Below are 25,073 nucleotides of genomic sequence, written 5' to 3'. Positions count from 1 at the left end.
GTGCTTAATCATGCCTGTTTGTGTACAAAAACTCCATAACCCCTTTGTTCAGGGCTCAGAGTTTGGAGTGTTAACTCCACTGAGCCCGCTGGCGAAATAAACCTGAGTTCTCCAACTCTCTGAGTGTAGTGCTCGGTTTCTTGAGTACTGGTTTCTGCAACAGAATGATTCTACAGAATATGAACGATGGGGTAGAATTCTCAGAGGGCAATCCCAGAAGTTGACTCGGGATGGGAGCCAGTATAAAACGGCAGGGTTTGTCTTGGAGAGCAGAACATTGGGGACCATAATTATTCCTCCTTTACTGATGGGGAGATCGTTTTCCAGAAGGCTGCAATGTGGCGAATCGTGGGCTGGAACGGGGACCACTCGTAGAGTGTTCCCTCTCCTTCAATGGAAGCAGAAAACCCCCAAGACTGCAGGAAGTGGGCAGAGCCTACGAGGGTAAGGGAAACAGTGGAAGCAGGCCTAGTGGAAAGAGGGCAGGCCTCTGCCTTTTCAGAATTGCGGTGGGGTGGGAGGCCGAGTCTGGAGCCAGAGAGAGGGTCAGGGTTTGATTGGGCTGAGATCACGGATGGTGACACTGGGCGAGGGGTCTGTGATCGTCCGTACTGGGCCAACGTGAAGGGGCGTACAGCATGCCTGATGTGGGAAGCAGTATGGGCTCGGAATGCAGGGAATCTGCAGGCCAGCAACTTGGGGCCACGGGGAGACCGGAGGAGGGCGGATCCGCTAGACTCCAGGCTGCTGAAAGTCGTAGAGGGGCGTGGCTTCTTGTTTAAAAAAAAAAAAAAAGGGTGTGCGTGTGTGAGGCTTGCAGCACAAGCCAATGAAAAGCGAGGGAGGGCGGAGCCTGTGCAAGAGGCAGCCAGTAGAGACAGAGGTCTTAGAGGAGGGGCCTGTGTCCCGGAGAGTGGCTAGGGCTCCGCGCATGCGCGGAGGGGAGCCCTGGATCCAAGTGGCCAAAAGGGGCAAGGACATAGGTAATTGGCCCAACCCTTTCAAGTTGTGCGCCTGGTCACGTGACACGCAGGGCGCCGAATTCCTCTGGAGCCAGCGCCATTTCCTATGAATGAAGGTTAAAGTGCCACGAGGGTAGGAGGAGCATCCTGATACGATCTGACCTTGACTCACGGCCTGGAGTCCGGAGTCAGATTGGAGTCCAGGCCCTCGCTGGAGGGGAGGGGTCCGGCTTCAGGAGAGGGTCATGCACGCTGACTTGGGGGTGTAGTCGTGGGGTGGGCTCACCACTAGGACGAAGATTCGGGTCCTTGATATCAAAGAGAGTCGGGGCTTCCCGCGGACCCATTGAGAAGCAGGTAAATGGGAAATAATTGGAGGCGTTGTCGCCGCGTTGACTTGTGGTGGCCTAATTTAGGTGGTCGTGGTTATGTAAGGGGCGAGGGGGTTGGGCTAGCGTTGCAAGGGGCGTGGCCTGGGTAGGAGCCTGGAGGTGTAAGGGGCGTGATCGTTTAGGTGTGCGAGACAAGGGGCGTGGCCGGGATCTGGGCCGGGAGATGGGGTGTGCCTTCTGGATAATTTAATTGTCGCGTCCAAGTCCTAGCACTGCCCTTTCTTCTTTAGGTGTCAGCTCATGGAGACCGCGGTGGCTGCCGCCCCAGCTTGGGGCTTCTTCTCCTCTTTCCTGCTCCTGGCCTTTGGGACGCTAGTGGCCGCCTTGCTGGGCGCCGCTCACCGCCTGGGGCTCTTCTATCAGTTGATGCACAAGGTTCGGGGGCATACAGGGGTGGCGGGCCGGGGTCAGTCAAAGGAGTGGACTTCCGTTAGCACCGTTTCTAGCTAACCCATTTCACAGGCGAGGAGAGTGAGGTTCCGATTAATGCAGAGCGACTGACCGGGAAATTCTAGGATCCGGTTGCTATTGCGGAATTGCTTCTGGGACCCTGGACTTTGCCTCTAGGAAGAGGCCACAGGCAAACTACAGCTGCCCGGTACTCCACACCCCGCCCGGCACTCCACACCCCATCTACCCTCTTCCTTAAATGTCCCCAGTCCTTTTCACAGAGCGATGCTCCCTAACACGGTGGAGTCAGAGTACTGAGGGCAGGCCCCAGAGGATGTGGCTGACCGTAACAGTTTTGTGAGGGTAGCTGTCTGTTCTGCTCAACGCTTTAGAGCGATTTTCCCAAGTACCCAACAGTTTGTCTTCATTTTCCACAAGCGGAAACTGAGGCTCAGAGAGGGTGTGTGATGACTTGCCTTAGGTGACCTGTTTGGGGAAGAAGTGACCCCACAGACCTGGCTCTGAACTACTTGGCTCCTCGCAGAAAATCACCCTTTCCCAGACCCTTTCCTTTTTTTTTTTTTTTAAAGTCTTTACTGAATTTGTTACAGTGTTGCTCCTGTTTTATGTTTTGGGTTTTTGGCTACCAGGCATGTGGGATCTTAGCTCCCTGCCCAGGGATTGAACCCACACCCTCTGCACTGGAAGGTGAAGTCTTGACCACCAGGGAAGTCTCCCTCCTAGCCTGGAGCAGCGCCACTATACCTGTGGACTTGTAAAGATTTAAGACAAAGGCCGGGCTTCCCAGGTGGTGCAGTGGTAAGGAACCTGCCTGCCAATGCAGTAGATGTGGATTTGATCCTTAGGTTGGGAAGATCCCCTGGAGAAGGAAATGGCCACCCACTCCAGTATTCTTGCCTGGGGGGTCCTGTGGACAGAGGAGCCTGGCAGGCTGCAGTCCGGGGGTTGCAAAAGAGTCGGACATGACTGAGTGACTGAACAACCACAACAGTGACAAAGGCCTCTGGTCTCTGGTGTACAGGGCTGTGTGGAAGCTGGGGCTGGGAAGCCCCAGCATCGTCTTTGCCACAGGCTGCTCCCGTGCTAGGCACTTGGTGGTTGGCAGCTTATGAGCGGGGCCTGTTCCAGTGGGTGGGAGGGGCCTGGGAGACGAGTCAGCAGTCTCCTGTTATGGGGCCCTGATACTGGAGGGCGGGCTGTTCTGGAGTCCCAGCTGGTGGCTTCTGGCCAAGCTCCCTTGGGTTCCGTGGATCCACCTTCCCTAACCTCTCTTCCTGCTTGCGCCACAGGTGCCTTGAGAGCACTGATTCTATGGGACTTTGAATCTTGCTCAGGAGTCTTGGTCTTTGTTGTTGTAAAAGGATATATTGTCGGGAGGCTCTGATAAGATGCCTGGTGTGGCTTAGTGGTAAAGAATCCGTCTGCCAATGCGGGAGACGTGGGTTCAATCCCTGGGTCGGGAAGATCCCCTGGAGAAGGAAGTTAACCCTTTCCGGTGTTTACTGCCTGGGAAATTCCATGGAAAGAGGAACCTGGCGGGCTACAATCCATGCGGGTCGCAAAAGAGTCAGGCACGATCTAGCGACTAAACAACAGCAAAGCAACACCAAGCTTCCCCTGCCTCCCACCTTGCCCCTCCCCTACTTCCTGGGGGAGGGGTGTAATTCCTCTGCCCACCTGCCCTGGTGCCCGCACCTTGGTCCTTGACAATCTCACTCCTCCCCTCTCCCGGCCCAGGTGGACACGGCAAGCACTCGGCATGGCGGGGGAAATGTGGCAGGCGTGCTGAAGGCCCACGGTGTGCGCTTCCTTTTCACACTGGTCGGCGGGCACATTTCGCCACTGCTGGTGGCCTGTGAGAAGTTGGGCATCCGCGTGGTGGACACCCGCCACGAAGTCACAGCTGTCTTTGCCGCTGATGCTGTAGCCCGCCTGACCGGTGAGGGCAGAATGGGGAGGGCTGGGGGCTGGTGAGACTGGGATGTCTTTGAGGGGGCAGGGTTTTTATTTTGGCGGGGGGAGGAACGTGGCCGGGAGGGTGGACCCAGCTGAGACAGGCTTTGTGTTCCAGGGACAGTGGGCGTGGCTGCAGTGACGGCCGGCCCCGGCCTCACCAACACAGTGACTGCGGTGAAGAATGCCCAGATAGCCCAGTCCCCAGTCCTGCTCCTGGGTGGGGCTGCCAGCACCCTGCTGCAGGTGCCCTGTCCTGGTGAGGGTGGGGGGCAGGTGGCAGGGACCCCAGGGAGCCTGGAAGTGCTCATGTGTTGACTTCCTGGATTTTTTTCTGTCTCTACTAGAATCGGGGTGCACTCCAGGCAATTGATCAGATAGCCCTGTTCCGGCCGCTCTGCAAGTTTTGTGCTTCTGTGCGGAGAGTGCGGGATATCATCCCCACCCTGAGGGCCGCGATGGCCGCTGCACAGTCGGGCACCCCCGGTAGGTAGTGGGGCGGGGGCTGGGCAGAGGTTCCGCCCTGGGACCTGGGAGGCACAGCAGACTGAGCGTTCTCCTTGTCTCCATGCAGGCCCGGTGTTTGTGGAACTGCCTCTGGACGTGCTGTACCCCTACTTCATGGTTCAGAAGGAGATGGTGCCAGCTAAGCCGCCCAAGGGCCTCATGAGTCGAGCGGTCCACTGGTAAGTAGCCCACTCCCTCCCATATTCCCTGGCTTCTCTCACAGATCCCTGCCAGCACCCATCCTTTCTTTGACTAATTCACTGATTTGCACATTAGTTTGAGAGGAGCCAGCCACGGGGAGAGTTTCTCCTCTACCTAGAGTTTCTCCTAGGTAGAGGAGACAGCATATGCAAAGGTCCTGAGGCAGGAATGAAGTTTGTGGGCTGGTAAGCAAAGTGGCCCGTGTGGTGGCAGCAGGTGAGCAAAGGGGAGAAGGGTAGAGGCTGAGCTGAGAGCAGTCAGCAGGAGTGCCTGGGCAGACCTGGGGCTTTGTTTTTTTTAAATAAATGGCTGTGGTTTTTTAAATAAAAGGTCTTGAACATGTTACAGTGTTGCTTCTGCTTTGTGTTTTTTTGGTCTTGAGGCATGTGGGATCTGAACCCCCAGACCAGGGATTGAACCTGTACCCCTGCAAAGTCTTAACCACTGGACTGCCAGGAAAGTTCCTGGGGCTTTGTTTTTAATTTGAGTCCTTTAATTTTAGGACCTTAAGCACTGGCATGGGATACCCTGGTTTGGTTTTTATTTTTATTAATTTGGCTGTGCTGGGTCTTCATTGCTATGCAGGCTTTTCTCCAGTTGTGGTGAATCAGGGCTTCTCTCTTCTAGTTGCGGTTTGTGGGCTTCTCATTGCAGCGGCTTCTCTTGTTTGCAGCACCGGCTCTAGAGCATGTGGGGCTCAGTAGTTGCAGCTCCCGGGCTGTAGAGTACAGGCTCAGTAGTTGTGGCACCTGAGCTTAGTTGTCCTAAAGCATGTGGGGTCCTCCCAGGCCAGGGATTGAGGCCGTGTCTTCTGCTTTGGCAGGTGGATCCTTTACCACTGAGCCATCATGGAAGCCCTGGTTTGGGTTTTTGTTAATGATCCCTGTGGCTCTTGCCAGAGAGTGGACTTTGGGGTCAGGTGGAAGCTGGGAAGCCAGGGAGGTGGTGTGGCAGTCCCTGGGATGAGAGATGATGGTGGCCTGGAATCTAGCTGGTGGCTGTGGAATGCAGAGATGTGGATGGATCTCATATGAGTGTCTGGACATGCAGCAGGACAGGGTAAGGGGACGGTGGGTCCCTATAGGCCCACAGCATGGGCACAGTTCACTCTGGGGCCTCCTATGGGACTTTTGAGTGGTGAGTAGCCTGGGTGTTGGAGAGAGCAGGGCATCAGGCCTGGCGTGGGATGAGCTTTAAGGTTTTCCTGGAAGAGCTGCAAGTTTCATGAAGGAACGTCTTTCCATTGAGAGGCTAAAAAAGGTTGTAAGTAGGGGCATAGACTGAGCAGAGGTATGTGACAGGGATCACTTTCCGGTCACCACTGAGGTGGACCTCGCTGAAACAGGACACAGAAAGGAGAATCAATTCTCCTCCTCTTCCCCCTCTGTCCCTTCCATTTGCCTGTCCTTGCCCCTCTGCCTTCTGCTCCCCCTCCAAATATTTAGTGAGTGCCACTATGTGCTGGGTGCCAGGATGGGCATGAACAGGACAGACAGGTCCCTGCTCCCTGGGCATATGAGGAGCACCTGGAAGGCCAGCTCATGGTGTAGCAGGTTAACTCACATGTCTTCTATAATAACCCTTAGAGTTAAGACTCAGGTATTATTCAACCCATTTCACAGATTAGGTAACTGAGACCCAAGGCAGCTGAATGACTTGCATGCAGTTGTCCAGTTTGTTAATGGTGCACTAGGGTTCAGCCTGAAGGAACCTTCAGTGCTTAATTCACACAGCTATGTTCCATCTGTAACGTAGCTGGAGTGAAATGAAAGTCCAGAGAGATGGGTTCAAATCCCAGAACTGCCACTAGCTAGCTGTGAACAAATGATTAAACCTCTTTTTTTTTTTCTTCCAGTTTTATTGAGATCTAATTGACATAAACAGCACAGTATAGGTTTAAGGTGTACAGCATAATGATTTGACTTATGTATATTGTGATTAAACCTTGCTTGATGTCAGCTTCCTCATCTGCAAGCTGGACAAACATGGCTTTTTCTCTCTAGACTAAGATTTTGTGAAAAATAAAGTGAGATTATTTTGATACTGCAAAGCATATGCTGAGGTAGAAAAGAATTAATCATTATTACCTTAAATAAGAATAGGGCTGAGTCCATAAAAAAGAATGAAATAATGCCATTTGCAGCAACATGGATGGGTCTAGAGATTGTTATGCTGAGTGAAGTAAGTGCGATAGAGATGGAGAAATATCGTATGACATCCCTTATATGGGGAATCTAAAAAGAAATGATACAAATGAACTTATTTATGAAATGGAAAGGGACTCACAGACTTAGAGAACAAACTTATGGTTGTCAGTGGGGAAGGATGGGGGAAGGGATAGTTAGGGAGTTGGGGATAGATATGTACATACCGGGCTTCTCAGGTGGTGCTAGTGGTAAAGAACTTGCCTGCCAGTGTAGGAGATGTAAGAGAGTCGGGTTAGATCCCCAGGTCAGGAAGATCTGGATGAAGGGCATGGCAACCCACTCCAGTATTCTTGTCTGGAGAATAACATGGACAGAGGAGCCTGGCATACAGTCCATGGGTTTGCAAAGGAACTGGACACACATGACTTAGTGCCTAGACAACAGCACAGTGTTTTGCAACATGCTTTATATCCTGAGTGGATATACCACTGGACCTTGGGAGAGACGGTCCCTTTTACATCTTACAGAGGAGGAAGCTCAGAAAAGTTAAGTCTCTCAACCAGAGTCACACAGGAAGCAGCAGAGCCAGAACCCAAGCCCACATCTGTCTGACCCAGCGGGTCTGGCCCCTGATTCTGGTGCTCCAGCCTGTGGCCCTTATTTCTCAAGGTCTGTGTCAGGTTGGGGTGGTCACTGGAAGCTTCCAAGGGGAAACAGGCCACTGGGCACTTGGCCGCTGGGGTCTGTGTCCCCAGGCCACTGCTCATCCACCTCTGTTCCTGCCCTTTCCAGTCCCTTTCTGGGCCCTTCTCTTTCAGCTTCTGAAACCCTGGTAATTACTCCTGGTAATGGCCTCTTCCTCTTCTCTTCGCAGGTACTTGGCGAATTCCCTGGCCAACCTCTTTGCAGGAGCTTGGGAGCCTCAGCCTGAGGGGCCTCTGCCCCTGGACATTCCCCAGGCCTCCCCCCAGCAGGTGACTTACCTCTGTTCCCTGGCCAGGGACCCCCCCCCACCCTCCCCCAACCTCTGCCACATGCTGAGTGGCTTCTCTCTGAATCGGTATCGGGGTTGTCAACTTGGGGGCCTCCTGGTGACCCGAGGTCAGCTCTTTGAGCCCCCACCTCTTGCCCCAGGTTCAGCGATGTGTGGAGATCTTGAGTCGGGCCAAAAAGCCCCTCATGCTAATTGGGAGCCAGGCCCTGCTGCCTCCGACATCCTCAGACAAGCTTCGGTGAGAAGCCTCCGGCCTGCCCTTATTGTTAGGGTCACATGCCTGGTCCCCTGGTGCCCTGGGAGGACGGGCAGGCCCTGGGCCATACTCACTTCTGTTCTGCCTGGATCCCTAGGGTTGCCGTGGAGACCCTGGGCATCCCTTGCTTCCTGGCGGGGATGGCACGGGGACTGCTGGGCCGCAACCACCCCCTCCATTTCCGGCAGAACCGCAGGGCTGCCCTGAAGAAGGCAGACGTGGTCGTCCTGGCAGGTGGGCCTGGTCCTCCTACCCTCCCTCCCTTTTCGCTCCCTCTAGGTACCTCCCTGCCCATGTGACCTTGCCCCCCTAGTTGGGTACTGGCTGGCACCTAGTCTCATAATCACCCACCCTCCTACCTCTCACCCCTAATTTCTCACCAGGTGCCAGTCGTGTCTGGGACCCAGCTTTACACAGAAGGGCATGGACAGAGAGTGGGCACCTGTGGGGCTGTGTATACAGTACTTGCATATATATGCGTTATATAACATTGACACAGTCCGTACACATATCTTCTTACATAAAGTGCTCTGAATCCTGCTAGGCAAATAATAGTTTTATCAGTTAGCAACTGTTGTATAATAACCACCCGAAACGCCATGGCTTACAACGCACTTATTATTTCTCAAGACCCACCCATGAGTTAGTTGACAGTTTTTTTCTCATTTTGGCAGGGCTCATCCTTGAGTCTACATTCAGGGATGTGGGAAGGCAGTGGTTGGGCTGGCTCATGTACTTGGGGGTTGACTGGCTGCAGGACTGGGCTAGCATAGCCTCAGTTGGGGTAACTGAGTTTTCTCTCTCCCCCTACCTCCTCCTCCATGTTTCTCATCATCCAGCCAAGCAGCCTGGCCTTCTTCACTTGGTGGGTGATGAGAAACATGCAGGGCTTGGGGAACAAGGTTATATCAGAGAGAAGGGTGGAAGCTGCGAGGCTGCTGGAGGTCTGGCTTCAGGAACACACGCCATGACTTCTCGCACATTCTTACAGGCCAGAGCACCATAGGTCCGGGGGCCAGTCTAGGTTCCAGGAGTGGGGACCTGCAGTCTTATTGCAGGTGGCACTGGCACAGGGAGAGGTGAGGGATGGGGACCTTTCTGCATTCGGGCTACCACAGTGGATTGAGTAAGGTGGCGGGCACCCCCAGGAAGCTGGTCCTGGGTCTGCTGAGACCCCGTCCCCTTTCCCCAGGAGCAGTGTGTGACTTCCGCCTGTCCTATGGGCGTGTCCTCAGCCGCAGCAGCAAAATAATTGTTGTCAACCGTGACCGGAAGGAGATGCTGATCAACTCAGACATTTTCTGGAAGCCCCAAGAGGCTGTGCAGGGTGAGTCCCTCCTTTTGTATGTGTCGCTTTTCTTCTGGCCTCTGCTGACAGCTGGCTTGAGCTGGGTGCTGGTGACCAAGGCCTGGATCCTGCCACAGGGGGCACCCAGTTGGCTGGAGATGCATATTTGTCCCTTAGACTGGTAGGTGCTTCTGGATGAACTAAGGGTAGGGTTTTTTTTAGAAATTTTTATTGTGCATAAAATGGTCATTCCCCTTCGTAGGTCAGTTGTTACTACCTCTAAAATTGTTTACTGTAAACCAGAGCTTCCCAGATGGCGCTAGTGATAAACAATCCTCTTGACAATGCAGGAGATGCAAGAGATGCGGGTTTGATCCTTGGGTTGGGAAGATCCCCTGGAGGAAGAAATGGCACCCCACTCCAGTATTTGTGCCTGGGAGATCCCATGGACAGAGGAGCCTCTTGGGCTACAGTCCATGAGGTCACAAAGACTCAGACCCGACTGAGCACACACGCACATGCACACACAGCATGTGTACCAGGGGGAAGGCCCGGGAATGTGCATGTGATCACGTTTCCTGACTGTACTCTCCCATGTTGCCCGCTGCCCTTAGGGCCTGCCCTGGGGTCTCTCAGTTTTTCTGTCATGGCTCTTCTACCCCTGTTCAGTCCTCTTCCACAGCCTTTCCGTGTCCTGCTTTGCCCATTGTTCCAAGGACGTTGACTCTACCCTGCAGTGTAGGTGAGAGGGAACTTGTGTCAGGCAAAGAAGTGGCACCATGTGCATTCATGTTTGGGAAGACCCACTGGAGCAGCTGATGGGCAGCAAGTTGGAGAGGACCACGTAGAGGCAAGGGGGCTGTTAAGGCCAGGACAGCAACCATGAGGCCTGGAGTTGGGATGGGCAGGGAGGAGAAACTCAGCTTCGCTGAGCCTCTGTGTGATCATTTCTGAGATGGAGCTGATGAAAGGTACATCGTCATTGGCTAATTTGGTTGCTCTCCAATACTCTGTGTGCCTGGGTTGTTGAGATGTACTTGGACGATAGAGGTGTGTTTAGTGACATGTTTCAGAGGCAGAATTGACCTGCCTCTGTGTGACCTAGGGTGTGAAGGGGGAGGCAGGAGACAGAGGCAGATATGAGTTTCTAACTCACTTTGTAATTTTTTTATTTTTGGCTGCACCGGGTCTTCATTGCTGCATGGGCTTTTCTCTGGTTGTGGCCAGTGGGGGCTACTCTTTAGTTTCAGTGTGCAGGCTTCTCACTGTGGGGCTCCTCTTGATGTGGAGTACAGGCTCTAGGGTTCCGCTCCTGGGCTCCAGAGCACAGGCTCAGTAGTTGTGGTGCATGAGCTTGGTTGCTCAGTGGCATGTGAGATCTTCCCGGACCAGGGATCGAACCTGTGTCTCCTGCATTGGTAGACGGATTCTTTACCACTGAGGCCCCAGGGAAGCCCCGCCAACTCACTTTGGCCTTGCTCTCCCTCACCCCTGTTGCCCTAATCCTGGTTCTGGCAGGCTCTGGGGTATTTCACTCATTTTGCCTTAGGCTATCTCCACCCCCACCTTCCCCGCTACCTGCTTCCTTGCTTCAGATGCCTGTTGGCTTCCTGCTGCCTTTGGGTCTCTGGTGGTTAAAGGGTAGGAGGTGGCCTTCTCCCCACAGCTGTGCCCTCTTCCTTCCCTAGGAGATGTGGGCTCCTTCGTGGTGAAGCTGGTGGAGGGCCTCCGGGGTCAGATGTGGGCCTCAGACTGGGCAGAGGAGCTTCGGCAAGCCGACCAACAGAAGGAGCAGGCCTTTCGGTGGGGGCTGGGTAGAGTGGACTTGGTGGGTCATGGGTTCCTGGCGGGCTAGGCTGCTGGCTCTGCTGACCTGCCTTGCTCCGTCACAGGGAGAAGGCACTGATGCCCGTAGCCCAGCATCTTAACCCGGTGCGGGTCCTGCAGCTGGTGGAGGACACTCTGCCTGACAACTCCATCCTGGTGGTTGATGGCGGGGACTTCGTGGGCACAGCTGCCTACCTGGTGCAGCCCCGTGGGCCCTTGCGTTGGCTTGATCCTGGTAAGGGCAGACCTACACCTGGGGCAGCTTGCACTCCTCTGGGCCTCTTTACACCTGCTCTTGGTTCTCCTAGGGGCCTTTGGGACTCTGGGGGTTGGTGCCGGATTTGCACTTGGGGCCAAACTGTGTCGGCCAGATGCTGAGGTGAGTCAGAGTGTGCTGGGTGCGGGAGGCTTGCTGCTTTCTGGGCCGTAAGCCAGCCCAACCATCCTTGGTACCCACCTCAGGTCTGGTGCTTGTTTGGGGATGGAGCGTTTGGCTATAGCCTCATCGAATTTGACACCTTCGTCAGACACAAGGTGACCGGGCGGGCTGGCCTAAGGGAAGCTCAGAGCCTGGGATTCTGGGAGATATCCTCAGGGGTGGACTGGGGAGGGAGCTCCTTATCTGGCAGAGGTCCTGTCCCTGCCTCTCACCTGCCGCTGGCCAAGCCTTGGGACTGAAGGCCTTGGCCTGGCCTCCTCTCCCTCCCTGCAGATCCCAGTGATGGCCTTGATAGGAAATGATGCTGGCTGGACCCAGATTTCCAGGGAGCAGGTGCCCTCTCTGGGCAGCAATGTGGCCTGTGGCTTGGCTTACACTGGTGAGAGGGGCCTGGATGGGCGGGGAGGGGGAACGCCATTTCAGGGTCAGCTGAACGTGTATTCCTCTCCTGGGCTACCTGCATGGGGGGCTGGGTTTCTGCCACCATTCTGACTTGCCCTCCCATTTCAGATTATCACAAGGCAGCCCAGGGACTGGGGGCCCAGGGCTTGCTGCTCTCACGCGAGAATGAGGATCAGGTGGTCAAGGTGCTGCGTGACGCCCAGCAGTGGTGCCAGGATGGCCACCCGGTTGTGGTCAACATTCTCATCGGGAGGACGGACTTCCGGGATGGCTCCATCGCCATGTAGGGCCTCATGGGTCAGTGCTCTTGACTCTCTTCCCACCTCTGGACTGTGCCTAGCTGGCTTGGAGTTTTATCCTTGCCTGCCCTGGGCCTAAGCCATGAGGCCCAGTGACCCTGCAATCTTCCCTGAGGACAGGGAGGGGCTGGACGGAGTCAGAGCTAAGAGAGGCTCTGACAGCCCTGGGGAGTCCTTGGGCCTATTTGTGAGCTCAACTGTGTCCTTTCTCCCCTCCTCACTTGTTGTTCAGTCGCTAAGTTGTGTCCAGCTCTTCGCAACTCCATGGACTGCAGCACGCCAGGCTCCTTCATCCCTCCACTATCTCCCAGAGTGTGCTCAAATTCATGTCCATTAAGTCGGTGATGCTATCTTAACCATCTCATCCTCTGCTGCCTCCTTCTCCTTTTGCCATCGGTCTTTCCCAGCATCAGGGCCTTTTCCAATGAATTGGCTCTTTCGCATCAGGTGGCCAAAGTATTGCAGCTTCCTGTCTCACACACTGAATAAACCACGTCTGCTCCGTGGGGGCCCAAGTACTCATCCCAGAACCTGTGCATATTGATTTATTGTCCACAAAGATGGAAGTGAGGGAAAGAGGGGGGAGACAGGAGGGGACCCTACTCTCCCACTGGAACTCGGGGGCTCACTGAGGCACCATTACTGGGGATTTCAGGGTGCCTGGGCACTGCAAACTCTTCCCCCCACCCCCTCTGTGGTCCCTGAAAGAGCCCCACATACCCACTCTAGACACGTCCATACACATTACTCCTCACACACAGGCACACACGCAGGGAGGCAATAAATATGTTCCGTACCAAAGTGCCCCCAGCCTGACACTTCAGGTGGGGCCCCTCCAAAAGGGAGGTCTTATAAGTGCTTAATTTCTTCAGGAATGGGGAGGAAGAATTGGGGAGGGGAAGGGCCAGACTCTTGCTATCTACTTTTGGTGGTTTGAGGCAATTATGAGGTTTTCCCTGGAAAAGAGGGTGGCGAAACCACTTGTTTTCCTATAAGCCCCAGGCTGCTCCTATCTATCCAGAGCCCAGGAGAGGGGTTCCCCCGACACCCTGCCTCAAACAGCACTTCTTCATAGTCCTTGGGCCCACTGAGGGAGAAGCAGAGTGCAGTGCTCAAAGCTAATACTGATTTGGTTGGCAGCAGCAAGGACTGACTGGGAGGGTGTCTCACCATCTCAGGGTGATGCTCACAGTAACTGGTGTTTCCCTGGCTAAAGATGGCGGCCCTGCAAGCAGAACTGCCTTTTGGCAGCCAGGAGAGAAGCCCTTGGTACTCAAGAAAAGACGGCCACAGTAGCTGGTCCCTAAAGTCCCCCATGCCCGGCCGTCGCAACCAGTGTCCAAATACTGAGTACTGGAAATAGGGAATGATTCTCAGCAAAGGATCGGCTGGTCGCTAGGCAATTCCCCAGTAACCAGGAGTTAGGCCTGAGCTACAGGTCTGGTCCTCCCTAGGTCGTTAGGGCACCGCCTTAGCAACCAGGAGCCTGGCCTTAGTAATTGGGGTCCAGCCCCGCCCGGCTCAGAGACACACGTTGATCTGCTTGGAGAGCTCTCTCTCCAGGTCCAGGATGAGGGCATCAAAGTCTTTGAGGTTCAGGTGCGGGTTGAAGGGCGCCTCGAAGTCGTCTTCAAAATCGGTGGCGCCAGTCGGCTCTCCAACCTCGTCGTCCTCATCTTCACTGTCGCTGCCCGTCACGTGGTCGTAGTCTGGCCCGGAGAGGAAGTCCCGCCCACAGGGCAGGAAGTCCCGCCCGCAAACACTCCAGTCACCCGCGTAGCGGTTGCTCGGGGGGCTTTCGGGACCGCCCCGGCCGCGGGGCCGAGTCACCACTTCGGGGCTCGCTAGCGGCAAGTGCAGCGATGGCTGTCGTTTGGGCCGCAGGTACGGGACGAGCTCCGGAGGCTCTGGGGGCCTGCGGGGATCTGCAGTGGGAGAGGGAGGGCTTGGGTGACGTCAGGTCCAGAGGAGACACCTAGGCCTCTGATTGGCTGTTTAGGTAATCACGCCCCTTACTGGCCTGTCGCAAGGCAAGGCCTTCGACCGGATCGGGATTTCACTGGCTGAGCTAGTACTGGTTGCTCAGGCAACTAGGTACTGGTTTTCACTCTGACGAGGGGGCGTGCCTCGCCTGAAGCCCAAGACTCTTAACTGGCCGCCAGAGAAAGCATCGTCTGGGATACCAGGCTCGTTTCCGCGGCGCGGGGGCGGGGGGCAGCTCACCTGGCCAGGCTTGCAGCAGGTAGTGCAGCACCTCGATATGGCGCTTGAAGTCCACCGCATTCGAGAGACCCGGGCCAGAGCTGCGGATGCGGGGCCTGGCGGGTGCCTGGCGCGCTGGCAGCAGCACGGGACCGAAGCAAACGGCCAGGTTCTGCGGAGTCATGCGGTTGTGGGCGTGGAAGGAGGAGACAAGGCGCAGGTGGTCCAGGAGAAGCGTCAACGTAGCCTGAGAGAAGAGGGTTGGGCGAGTACGAGATGGGCAAAGTCGGTCCCCTGTCGCACTCAAGGCAGACTAAGGCGGTTCAGAATGGGGAAACTGAGATTCAGTCTCATAGCTGGGAGATGATCCTGCCAGAACTTAGCTATTAGTATTATGCTCCCGTTTTGCTGGAGGAAAGACTGAGGCCAAAGGTAACAACTTTGAAATGGCAGAACTTGGGCTTGAACCTTCTCCTCTGTGTGTTAGGCAGGGCTGGTAGTAATCCCATTTTACAGATGAGGATATTGAGGTACAGAGGCAGGATCCCACAGCCAGGAACCTCCCTTACGGTAGGTTGACAGACCTCTGTTGAGTCTGTTAATTTCGATACATCCTGCCTGTGAAACCTGAGGCAACTCACTCAACTGCCCTGGGCCTTGGCTTCCATTATCTATAAAGTGGGGACACTAACAGCACTAGAAGTGTGATGGTGCCACACATTCATGGCCATCACCAGCCCAGGCATGGGAGAAACATTCTGCTGATGTTAGTTCACTCCCTGTCCTGCCCACTCTCCCCACCCCCCAGGCCCAACTCACCCTCTCCACATCTGGCAGGCAGCTGAGGAGCTCACGGGTGCCCTCAGTGCTGGATGGAGCCCTGCTTGGGGGCCCTCGGGCCATGGCCTCCAGCACCACCTGATAGAGGGGCTGGGTGATGAGTGGGGTAGGCAGCTCCCGAAGATAATCCTTGAGGATGCCTGTGGATATAGGGCCCACACTAGTTAGGGCACCCCTGAGTTCTGAGGCTGGAACTTCAGCAGGGGCTGGGAGGGGGGCAAGAGGAGGAGGACAGGTGCAGGAAGGTAAAAACAAGGCCAACAGAAGGGGTGAAGTCCTAGAGGGACCACAGGGACTGCCTTGAGTTGAGGGTTGACTGGGGAGCAGGCAGGAGAGCAAAGGGGCAAGCTGACCGGTGATGACATTGATATCAGGGTACAGGTCCTCAGAGAGGCAGACAGCTGCACTGTCTCGCTCAAAGGCATCGCGAAGCTCTTTCTTCACGGCTGCCGACCCGCACAGACGGTATAGCCCCACCACCTGGGGGTAGGAGCAGAGAGGTGTCTTTTTTGTCAGAGTACAGACTGATGTGGGCCCTATGGGGTGAGGGCCAGAGGCCTGGATCCAGGTGGCAATGGGCTGAGAGGTTGGGGGCTGGCTGAAACTTCACTGGCTGCCTTTCTGTTCTTCTGACACCTGTCATGGGGGACCCCATCTGGCTGCTTGGACAACCCAGCCCTGTAAACCCTCCAAATTACTTGTCCTGGCACCCACCTCCTTTGACTCAGGAAACCTTGACTCCTTTTCAGCTTACTTGTCACCTCCTCTGGAAAGCCTTCCCTGTCCTAACCAGCAGGTCAGGTCCTGCTTTAAGTTGTCCCAGCTTCTTCACTCTTATCCCAGCCTGTTTCTTATATGTGATTTATTAGTCATGTCTTTCGGAGAAGGCAATGGCACCCCACTCCAGTACTCTTGCCTGGAAAATCCCATGGATGGAGGAGCCTGGTAGGTTGCAGTCCATGGGGTCGCTGAGGGTCGGACATGACTGAGTGACTTCACTTTCACTTTTCACTTTCATGCATTGGAGAAGGAAATGGCAACCCACTCCAGTGTTCTTGCCTGGAGAATCCCATGGATGGGGGAGCCTTTTGGGCTCCCGTCTACAGGGTCGTACGGAGTCGGACACGACTGAAGTGACTTAGCAGTAGCAGTAGCAGTCATGTCTTTTCCCCCACCAGACTCTGAGCTCCAAAAGGGCTGGGATCCTATGTTATCTAATGAACAGAGGACCCATGAATTCTGGGCTAGATGCTAGGATCTGGGGATGTGTAGGGAGCTCCTGCCCTTGTCTAGGCTGGGATTGGAGCTAAGAGTTCCCCAGGTGGGGTAGGGGGAAGCCTGGCCTCCATACCCTGGGTATTCTGGGGAGTGGTTCTGAGGTCTGGGGCCTAGCTAGGGTGGGGTGAGGGACTTACCCGCAGCCCTCGGCGCTCGATCTGCGCAACACACTTCTGAATAATGAGAGGCACCTGGCCAGGGGACTGCTCACGCTCCACCAGCAGGGGCAAGGGCAGCCCAAAGACTCGGGGCTCAGCTGTGCTGGGTGATTCTTGTTGCTCCGACAGGGTCAGCTTGGCATACAGCAGCCCTTGGGGCTCGAGGCGCACAGCCAGCTGCTGGGCCTGGCACCCTAAAGACACAAGGGGGACTTCCTGAGTGGGGTCTTCCCCCATCACTTCCTGTGCCCTGTCCCCTAGGCCAAGCTACGTCCCCACCCTGGGCACTCTAGAGGAAGGAGGGAGCTGGGAGCCGAGTCCTGTGCCCTCCCCGCCCCCTCCGAGACCAGGCACCCTACCTCGGAAAACCGTGGGCAGCAGCACAGTGCCTTGGGCGCAGGGCCGGTGCCGCCGGACACCGGGGTCCCAGGCCAGCACCAGGGCCCGCAGCAGCCGGGCTGCCTCGAGTTCCAGGTGAAAGGTGTGGTCCAGCCGCAGGAAGTCTGGCCCCCCACGCAGCGGCCCGGTTCGGGCCCGGGCCACCCCATCCACCTGCAGCAGGCAGCAGAGGTCTCGCGGAGTGGCCCCAGGCGCCGGCCGCAGCCCCCCCAGCCCGTACAGGTGCAGGCTGAGGCGGCCCCAGAGCGCAGCCGGGGGCGGCCGGGCGTTGGGGCCCACCTCATAGGGGCGGAAGGCAGTGGGTGACGGAGGCCCCGCGGGGCGCTCAGGAGAGTCGCCATCACTGAGGTAACCCGCCCTCGGGCCGCGTGCGCCCTCAGCTACTGCTGTCCGCCCTGGGGTCCCCACGCTGCTGTCCAGGTGGTAACGACTAATGACCGAGCCCTCGGGGGCGGCCTGCTCGCGCTCTCGGCTCGTCCGGGTGCTCCGCAGACTCAGTCGGCGCCGCAGCTCAGGCAGCTTCTTCATCTTCATTGAGAGGCGCCTGGCTGGGCCGGGGGACTTGGTGCGGGAGGCTTTGGTCGGGGGGCTGGCAGGGGCTGTGCCTGTGAAGACAGCAGACCTCAGGGTCCAGAATTCTGGGCTTGGGATGGGGGTGATTATGCTTGTAGTCACCTTGCAGGCCCCAGGGTGGGAGGCTTGTGCTCACCTGGAGAGGCCGGGCTGTCTGCCTCAGCTGAGCCTGGCTGTGGGCCTGGGAGCTCCGGTGCTGGGAGTCTGGGGTCCTCCTCTGGGATGGGGTTGTACCAGATCTCACCAGCAGGCTCCCCACTGCCAGGTGCCCCCGGCCCCAGAGTGGCCTCCTCTGGTGGCTTGGCCCCGCCCAGCACCCAGCGGCGGCTGCTGGGCTCCAGGCTCTGCAGGTAGGCACCGTGAGCGGGGCTCCGAGATGCCTCAGGGCTGGGGGGCCCCTCCGCTCCAGCCTGGGGTCCTTCTGGGGCCTGGGGCTCTGGGGGACTGGGCTCCAGGCGCTGGGCTGGTCGGCCTGGCAGAGAGCAAGGGGAGTGAGATGCAGCCTCCCACTGCCCCCAGAGCAGCCCCAGCCCAGGGCTCTTCCCCTATGGGACATGGGTTGCACTCAGCCTGTACACTCCCCACATTCATTTGGAATGGGTGGCTGCAGGCTGGCAATCTCACCTGCTACCAGCTCCCTGCCCACAGCTCCCTGCCCTAGTGTCCCAAACAGGACTTGGTCCGTCTGCCCTCCAGCCTCAGAGGTCCAGAGAGATTTCTCCGGGCCTGGGCCTTGTATTCCCCACTCTACGTCCCCATGCCTCTCTTTAATGCTGGCGTGGAGCCCCGTGCTTGTGCCTTCTCAGTGGGTGGCTTCGGGGAAACCACTTGCCATCTGAGCCTCACTGTGATCTCAGCATGAGAGCGCTTCCTAGGCACTCATATCTCAGGCACACACACAGCCCATGGTGGATGCTGGCTAGCTTGCTTAGAAGACCAGAGCAGGCATGACAGTGAGTGTGTGGCTGCCAGGTTCTTTACCCATAGCATGTCACTCCCCACCCTGCTGCCTTTCTTTCCAAATCTTGCCCCAATCCTGGAGCTGACCGTGTGTTTTAGCCCAGACAGACCCCAACAGTTTTGCTTTCGGAACCACCCCCCTCCCACCCCGCCCCACTCCCCTGCCCCGCCGCTGCTCCATCCTCCCCTTGGACATCCTGGGCTGTTTCCTGTGTGTGTTTGTGCGTGGGCACCCCTGTCCCTTCTCTCTGCCCTGGGAATCTCTGGGAAGACCGCTGAGGGGAAGTCAGATCCATGAAGTCCTCTGGCCTTCCCTCCTTTAACCCCTTCCTTTCCGGGACTTTCTGTCCCACGCAGCTCCCATGTCTTTAAGGTCTTCCATGCCGACTCCCTCCTCTGGTCATCTCATACTTCCACTCCCCGAGTCTCTCTGGGCTCTCATTTAGTAGCGTAGTCCACAGAGCTGTTAAGTCGCTTCACTGGCACTGGGTAAATCACCCAAACTGCTCCGTGCCTCAGTTTCCCCACCTGTATAGGGGGCAGTTTCCTGCGGCTGCCTAAGGTGGGTGTAGCTGCAGTTACGGGCTAGTAGGTAAGAGGGGACTGGGAGGTGGCCCCCACGATCGACGCACAGCCTCTCTCTCCTCTGCAGGGTGTACGCCCCCGTCTCCCATCCCTGGTCTCTAGGGCACAGGGTGTCGCCAGCCTGGCCTGACTAAGCCCAAGTTTCTCAGCCTCCCAGCTCCTCCTCCCCACCACTCTCCAGGCGCTCAGCCTCGGCCCCATTTCCTGTCAGGGGTGAGGCCCCCTCCCGGGCCTCCCGAGGAGCCCGCAGCGCTGGCATCCCTGGTCAAGCGCACATAACGGTCCGCGCCCCCTCTCCCCCCCGGCCCGTTATTTTCACGACCCTTGCCTGCCCCCGCCCCCAACCCCGACCCGCCGGGGGTTTCCGCGGGGCTTCTCCTGTCCCCTCAGCGGTCCCTCTTTGGGGCCCTGGGACCCTCTTCCAAGCCGGGCGGGGTTCGGGGCCCCTTCTTCCCCACCTCCCTCTCTCTCACCGCGCTCCTTCGCGTCCGACTTTTTCCGGGGAAGTTTCTCCCGGCCCCGAAGGCGGGAGAAGGTCTTCCTGAGCAGCGGCTCGGCCATGCTGGGGCCCGGGCCGGGCTGAGTGCGCGCCCCGGGCTCCGGCCGCGCCGCCCCCCGCCCCGCCCGGTCTCCCTGCCCGCCCCCCGCCCCGCGCCAGCAGGAAGCGCATTCCGGGAATGCTTGGCCCAAACTTTTTTTTTTTGCCCTTCCCGCGGCCTGAGCGAGCGATGCTGGGAGTTGTAGTCAATCGCCAGGGCCGGGCGGGGGACCTGTCACTGGCTGTTGTCTTTCCTCTTACCCACCCTCCATTAGTGACCGCATACAGCAGGTTCTCTTGAGTTTACTTCCAAAAGGCGTCCTGCACAAATCCACAGATCTCTTCTCTTTCCTCCCATCCACTGCTCCAGCCTGGTGCAAGCCCTGGCATCGTTTATTTTGACAACATCCCCTCTTCCCTTAGTTTCCCCGGATGCTACTCTCTTGCCTTCCTCCTCCATCCAGTTCTCCACTTCTCTCTCTCCCCAAGTCCAGTTACTACTGCTCTTTAACAAACCACCCCAAAGCTTAGTGGTTGTAAATCAGCCGTGCTATGATGCTCACAGATGCTGTGGGCTAAGGATTGGGGCAGGACAGAGCTGACGTTGGTTGTCTCTACTCTTTTGTTGGAAAGATTTCAAGGTTTGGGGTGACTCAACAAACGAAGGGCCAGGATCATCTGGAGGCGTGTTCACTTACAGAACTTGCAGTTGATGCCAGGTGTGTGCTGGGACTGCCACAGGAGCTGTGGCACCTCCACAAGCCTCTTGCCAACAAAGGTCTGTACAGTCAAACGTGTGGTTTTTCTAGTAGTCATATATGGATGTGAGAGTTGGACTGTAAAGAAGGCTGAGTGCAGAAGAAATGAGGCTTTCAAATTGTGCTAGAGAAGACTCTTGAGAGTCCTTTGGACAGCAAGGAGACCAAACCAGTCAATCCTAAAGGAAATCAAGCCTGACTATTCATTGGAAGGACTGTCATTGAAGCCCCAATACTTTGGCCACATGATGTAAAGAGCTGACTCATTGGAAAAGACCCTGATGCTGAGATAGACTGAAGCAAAAGGAGAAGAGGGTGGCAGAGGATGAGATGGTTAGATAACATCACTGACTCTATGGACATGAATTTGAGCAAGCTCCTGGAGATAGTGAAGGACAGGGGAACCTGGTGTGCTGCAGTTCATGGGTGAGAAAGAGTCGGACACGACTTAGTGACTGAACAACCATCCTCTTGGTGCGAACTGGATTCCTCCTAGCAGATCAGCAGTCAGGGTAGTTGGATTTCTTACAGAGCCACCCAGGGCTTCAAAAAACAAAGCAAAAGCTAAATTTCCTTTTCTGATCCAGTTTGGAGTGTCACACTGTTTTACTTTTGGCACCAGATTCAAGAGGAAGGGACACAGACTCCACCTCTCTCAATGGGTGGTGTGTCATGGTGACCTTGTAACATTCTTTGTGCAAGAGAATGTGGGATGGGAGGTGTTTTTGTGGCTGTTTTGGAAAATTTAACCATCTTACTCCTATATTCCATTCTCCATGCAGTGCCTAGAGTGGACTTAAAAACCCAAAATCAGATCATGGCATGCCCCTGCTGAACAGTCTTCCCATAACTGCTCACTCCACCTAAAATAAAATCCAGATTTCCACAAATAAAATCCAGTCCAGCAAGACTTCTGGCTTCATAGCCTTGGTTGTCTTCATCACCCACCATGACCTTCTGTCCGGCTCTTTTTCACATCAAACTGTTCCTGCCCCAAGCCCTTTGCACATGCAGTTTCCTCTGGCTAGGAAGCCCTGATTCTTTTGAAGCTGCCTCTTTCTCATCCTTTAGGTCCAATGGGATTTCCTTAGGAGGCCTTCATCTCCCTGACCATCTACCATTATCCAGTCATTATTATATCACTGTGATTCATTTCTTCTTCTTTTTTAAATTAAAAAAGTTTTTTGATTGCACCACATGGCATGTGGGATCTTAGTTCCCCAACCAGGAATCAAACCCATGCCCCCTGCATTATAAACACAGTCTTAACCACTGGACCACCAAGGAAGTCCCTTTGTTTCTTGTAACACTTGCCATGGCTTAAACTCTATAGTTCTAGTGACTAGTTCTAGTTTATCTGTCTCCTTGTTCAGACTGGGGCTGCATGAGGTAACACTTGTCTGTCTTATTTACTGCTGAATGTGCAGGTGGGAGATCAGGTGGCAGGTGGTAGAGACTTGGACAGAGGACGTTGTGTGTGTTTGGTGATAATATATTTTGGTATAGATCTCTGTGTTTATCCTACTTGTAGTTAATTGAGATTCTTCGATGTGTATATTCATGTCTTTCATCAGTGTTGGAAAGCTTTGGGGACATTATTTCTTCAACTATTCTTTCTGCCCCTGTCGCCTCTCTCCTTCTGGAATTCCTGTTAGGCATATATTGATATACTTGATGGTGTCCCACAGGTCTCTTAGGCTCTGTTAGTTTCTTGGTTCTATGTATTTGGGAGAAGTGAGGTTGAGAGGGGTGGGGTCCACACCATCAGATTTGAGGCAACTGCCGACAGTGGAGACAGGGGTTGGGGGTCAAGGCAATACCTCTTCACAAGCTGAGGGGAGGGACTGCAGGACTATGGTCCTTTGGGGTACTGTAACTCAGAGGAGCTGGAGGCTGATGTAAGGGTAAGAGCAGCCCTTGGTTCCACTGTGTGTGTGTAATAGGTTGCTTCAGTCATGTCTGACTCTGTGTGACCCTATGGAGTTTAGCCCACCCAGCTTCTCTGTCCATGGGATTCTCCAGGCAAGAATACTGGAGTGGGTTTCCAGGCCCTCCTCCAGGGGATCTTACTGACTCAGGGATCAAACCTGTGTCTCTTACCACCTATATCACATCAAATGATCAAAGGACACTCACAGGTCACATCAATATTATTATTATTTTTGGTAAACCCTTTTGACAGAGCTTCTATGTGTTTCCTGTTGCATTTATTTGGTTACATGTAACTCATTTAATACCCACTCCAGTGTTCTTGCCTGGAGAATCCCAGGGACAGGGGAGCTTGGTGGGCTGCTGTCTATGGGGCTGTACAGAGTCAAACACGAATGAAGCAACTTAGCAGCAGCAGCCACTCATTTAATTCACAGTTGGCTATGATTCTTTCTCAGTGCTCAGAAATTGTTGATAAGTGAAAACAAATGATCTACAAACTGTATATTATGAAATGATTATGAGTGATAAGCTTCATACTATGTGAATTTTGTACAATAATTCATCTGAATTTTGCTAGTTGCTGCTCAGATTTTGGTGTGTGTGCACGTTTGTGTATTTTGTTTCCTCCAGATATTCACATCATTGGCTGATGTACTATGCTTATGATGCCTGATGGGTAAATCAGCCCTCAGCAGGGATTTGTTGAAATGCAGGCAGAGGGGGCAGATCAGGTTTGAGTGGAGCTCTACACCTCTGTGGCAGACAATGGAAGTTGATGAATATGTATTCTACCTTCCTCACCCTTCAGGTGGATTGACTGAAGTGTGTGTTCTGCACTGACTCTCAGAGGTCCTCATGGGATTGAGTCCCAGCAACCCACAGTGGGAACTTGCAGATCAGTGCACTCTTTACTGATTCCCTTCCCTTCCCTGTCTCACTTCTCCACCTCCCTTTCAGCATTTTCTCTGTGTGTGTGTCAAGTCACTTCAGCTGTGTCCCTCTTTGTGAGCCTGTGGACTGTAGCCCACCAGGCTCCTCAGTCTATGGGATTCTCCAGACAAGAATACTGGAGTGGGTTGCCATTTCCTCCTCCAGGGGATCTTCCTGACCCAGGGATCAAACCTGTATCTCTTGTGTCTCCTGCATTGGCAGGTGGGTTCTTTACCACTAGCACTGCCTGGGAAACCCTTGAGCATTTTCTAGGTCACTTAGAAAAACTATTTATTTATTTATGGTGGTGCTAGGTCTTCATTGCTGTGCGCAGGCTTTCTTTAGTTGCAATGAGTAGGGGTTACTCTGCGGTTGTGGTGCGTGGGCTTCTCATTGCATGGCTTCTCTTGTTGTGGAGCACAGACTCTAGGGCATGTGGGCTTCAGTAGTTGTGGCTGGTGGACTTACTTGCCCTGCTTCTTGTGAAATCTCTCTGGACCAGGGGTTGAACCTGTGTCCCCTGCACTGGTAGGCAGATTCTTTTTATTTTTTTAAATTTTATTTTATTTTTAAACTTTATAATATTAGTTTTGCCAAATATCAAAATGAATCCACCACAGGTATACCCGCGTTCCCCATCCTGAACCCTCCACCCTCCTCCCTCCCCTCCCCTCCCTCTGGGTCGTCCCAGTGCACCAGCCCCAAGCATCCAGTACCGTGCATTGAACCTGGACTGGCGACTCGTTTCATACATGATATTATACATGTTTCAATGCTATTCTCCCAAATCTCCCCACCCTCTCCCTCTCCCACAGAGTCCATAAGACTGATCTATACATCGGTATCTCTTTTGCTGTCTCGTACACAGGGTTATTGTTACCATCTTTCTAAATTCCATATATATGCGTTAGTATACTGTATTGGTGTTTTTCTTTCTGGCTTACTTCACTCTGTATAATAGGCAGATTCTTAACCACCGTACCATCAGGGAAGTCCTCCTAGATCTCTTTCCAAATAAACTACTTGTCCTTGAATCCTTATCACAGGATCAACTTCTGGGAGATGCCGAATGAAGATATTCTCTCTAGGCCTCAATTTCCTCATCCGTTCAAAGGGAAGAATAACTCCCCATTATGGGAGTAGGAGGTGTTGGGGATGAGGCATGCGTCTGTGGGTTAAGTCCCCTGTCTGCTACCTCTCTGGGGGTCCTCACTTCCTGGGAAATGAAAGATGGAGCTGATTACAGGGAGTTTCTGCCACCTCCTGTTGTCATTGCAGTTGTTCCCACACTGGAGACTCACTGGCATCTCGCATCTTCCAGGATGATAAGGCAAGTTCTACAGCCTGCACAGGTCTCTCTGGCTGGGAGTCAGTCCTCAGAGGTACCAAGGAAGAAGTGGCTACCCAGAGATGTCCCCTGGGGCAGCATTGAGGAACTAGAGGGGACAGAGGGTGGTTGAGTTCCCACAAGGCCGCTTCCTGAGGCAGGATGTGGTATTGCCTGGAAGGCAATCAGAGAGGGCAGCATATGTCAGCCAGAGCCTCCCGATGACCCATGAAAAAGCCCTGCCGGACACTTGTAGAGCTGGAGCTGAGGTACAGGGGGGCCCCCTGTTGCCCATGAAGTTGTTTTTGTTTAGTTACTAAGCTGTGTCTGACTCTTTGCAACCCCATAGACTGTAGCCTGCCAGGCTCCTCTGTCCATGGGGTTTTCCAGGCAAGAATATTATAGGGATAGGTTGCTATTTCCTTCTCAGAGAATCTTCCTAACTCAAGGGCTGAACCCATGTCTCCTGCACTGGCAGGTGGAATCTTTACCACTGAGTCACCAAGGAAGCCCTG

At 54.8% G+C, this 25,073-nt stretch overlaps 2 protein-coding genes across 5 annotated transcripts; one reads left to right on the top strand and one right to left on the bottom strand.

The window, feature by feature from the left end:
• The first annotated feature begins 899 nt into the window (after positions 1–899).
• On the top strand, positions 900–12,610 carry ILVBL (ilvB (bacterial acetolactate synthase)-like). 3 transcript variants are annotated; one of them, XM_010858355.1, is made up of 17 exons: positions 990–1,319; positions 1,585–1,729; positions 3,503–3,704; positions 3,837–3,964; positions 4,066–4,204; positions 4,293–4,404; positions 7,448–7,547; positions 7,708–7,805; positions 7,921–8,057; positions 9,016–9,150; positions 10,800–10,914; positions 11,004–11,173; positions 11,247–11,317; positions 11,401–11,472; positions 11,651–11,756; positions 11,888–12,076; positions 12,311–12,610. In XM_010858355.1, the coding sequence occupies exons 2-16, from the start codon at positions 1,595–1,597 to the stop codon at positions 12,064–12,066; spliced, it is 1,899 nt and encodes a 632-aa protein (XP_010856657.1). In that variant the 5' UTR covers positions 990–1,319; positions 1,585–1,594; the 3' UTR covers positions 12,067–12,076; positions 12,311–12,610. The 3 variants fall into 3 exon arrangements, with proteins under 3 accessions (XP_010856658.1, XP_010856657.1, XP_010856656.1); XM_010858356.1 differs by lacking the exon at positions 990–1,319 and adding an exon at positions 900–983 and having other exon boundaries at positions 11,888–12,610; XM_010858354.1 differs by having other exon boundaries at positions 11,888–12,610.
• Positions 12,608–19,701, bottom strand: SYDE1 (synapse defective 1, Rho GTPase, homolog 1 (C. elegans)). 2 transcript variants are annotated; one of them, XM_010858358.1, is made up of 9 exons: positions 19,547–19,701; positions 17,665–18,000; positions 17,235–17,560; positions 16,916–17,108; positions 16,536–16,750; positions 15,474–15,600; positions 15,100–15,260; positions 14,302–14,527; positions 12,608–14,003 (listed from the first exon to the last, which is right to left on the bottom strand). In XM_010858358.1, exons 1-9 carry the CDS (start codon positions 19,632–19,634, stop codon positions 13,600–13,602), a joined length of 2,076 nt encoding a protein of 691 aa, XP_010856660.1. In that variant the 5' UTR covers positions 19,635–19,701; the 3' UTR covers positions 12,608–13,599. The 2 variants fall into 2 exon arrangements, with proteins under 2 accessions (XP_010856660.1, XP_010856659.1); XM_010858357.1 differs by having other exon boundaries at positions 16,916–17,560.
• Between the last annotated feature and the right edge of the window lie 5,372 nt (positions 19,702–25,073).

The sequence above is a fragment of the Bison bison genome, unplaced genomic scaffold, assembly GCF_000754665.1.
Source record: "Bison bison bison isolate TAMUID 2011002044 unplaced genomic scaffold, Bison_UMD1.0 scf7180017864386, whole genome shotgun sequence".
NCBI lineage: Eukaryota > Metazoa > Chordata > Mammalia > Artiodactyla > Bovidae > Bison > Bison bison.
This window is presented reverse-complemented; position numbering and strand designations above follow the sequence as displayed.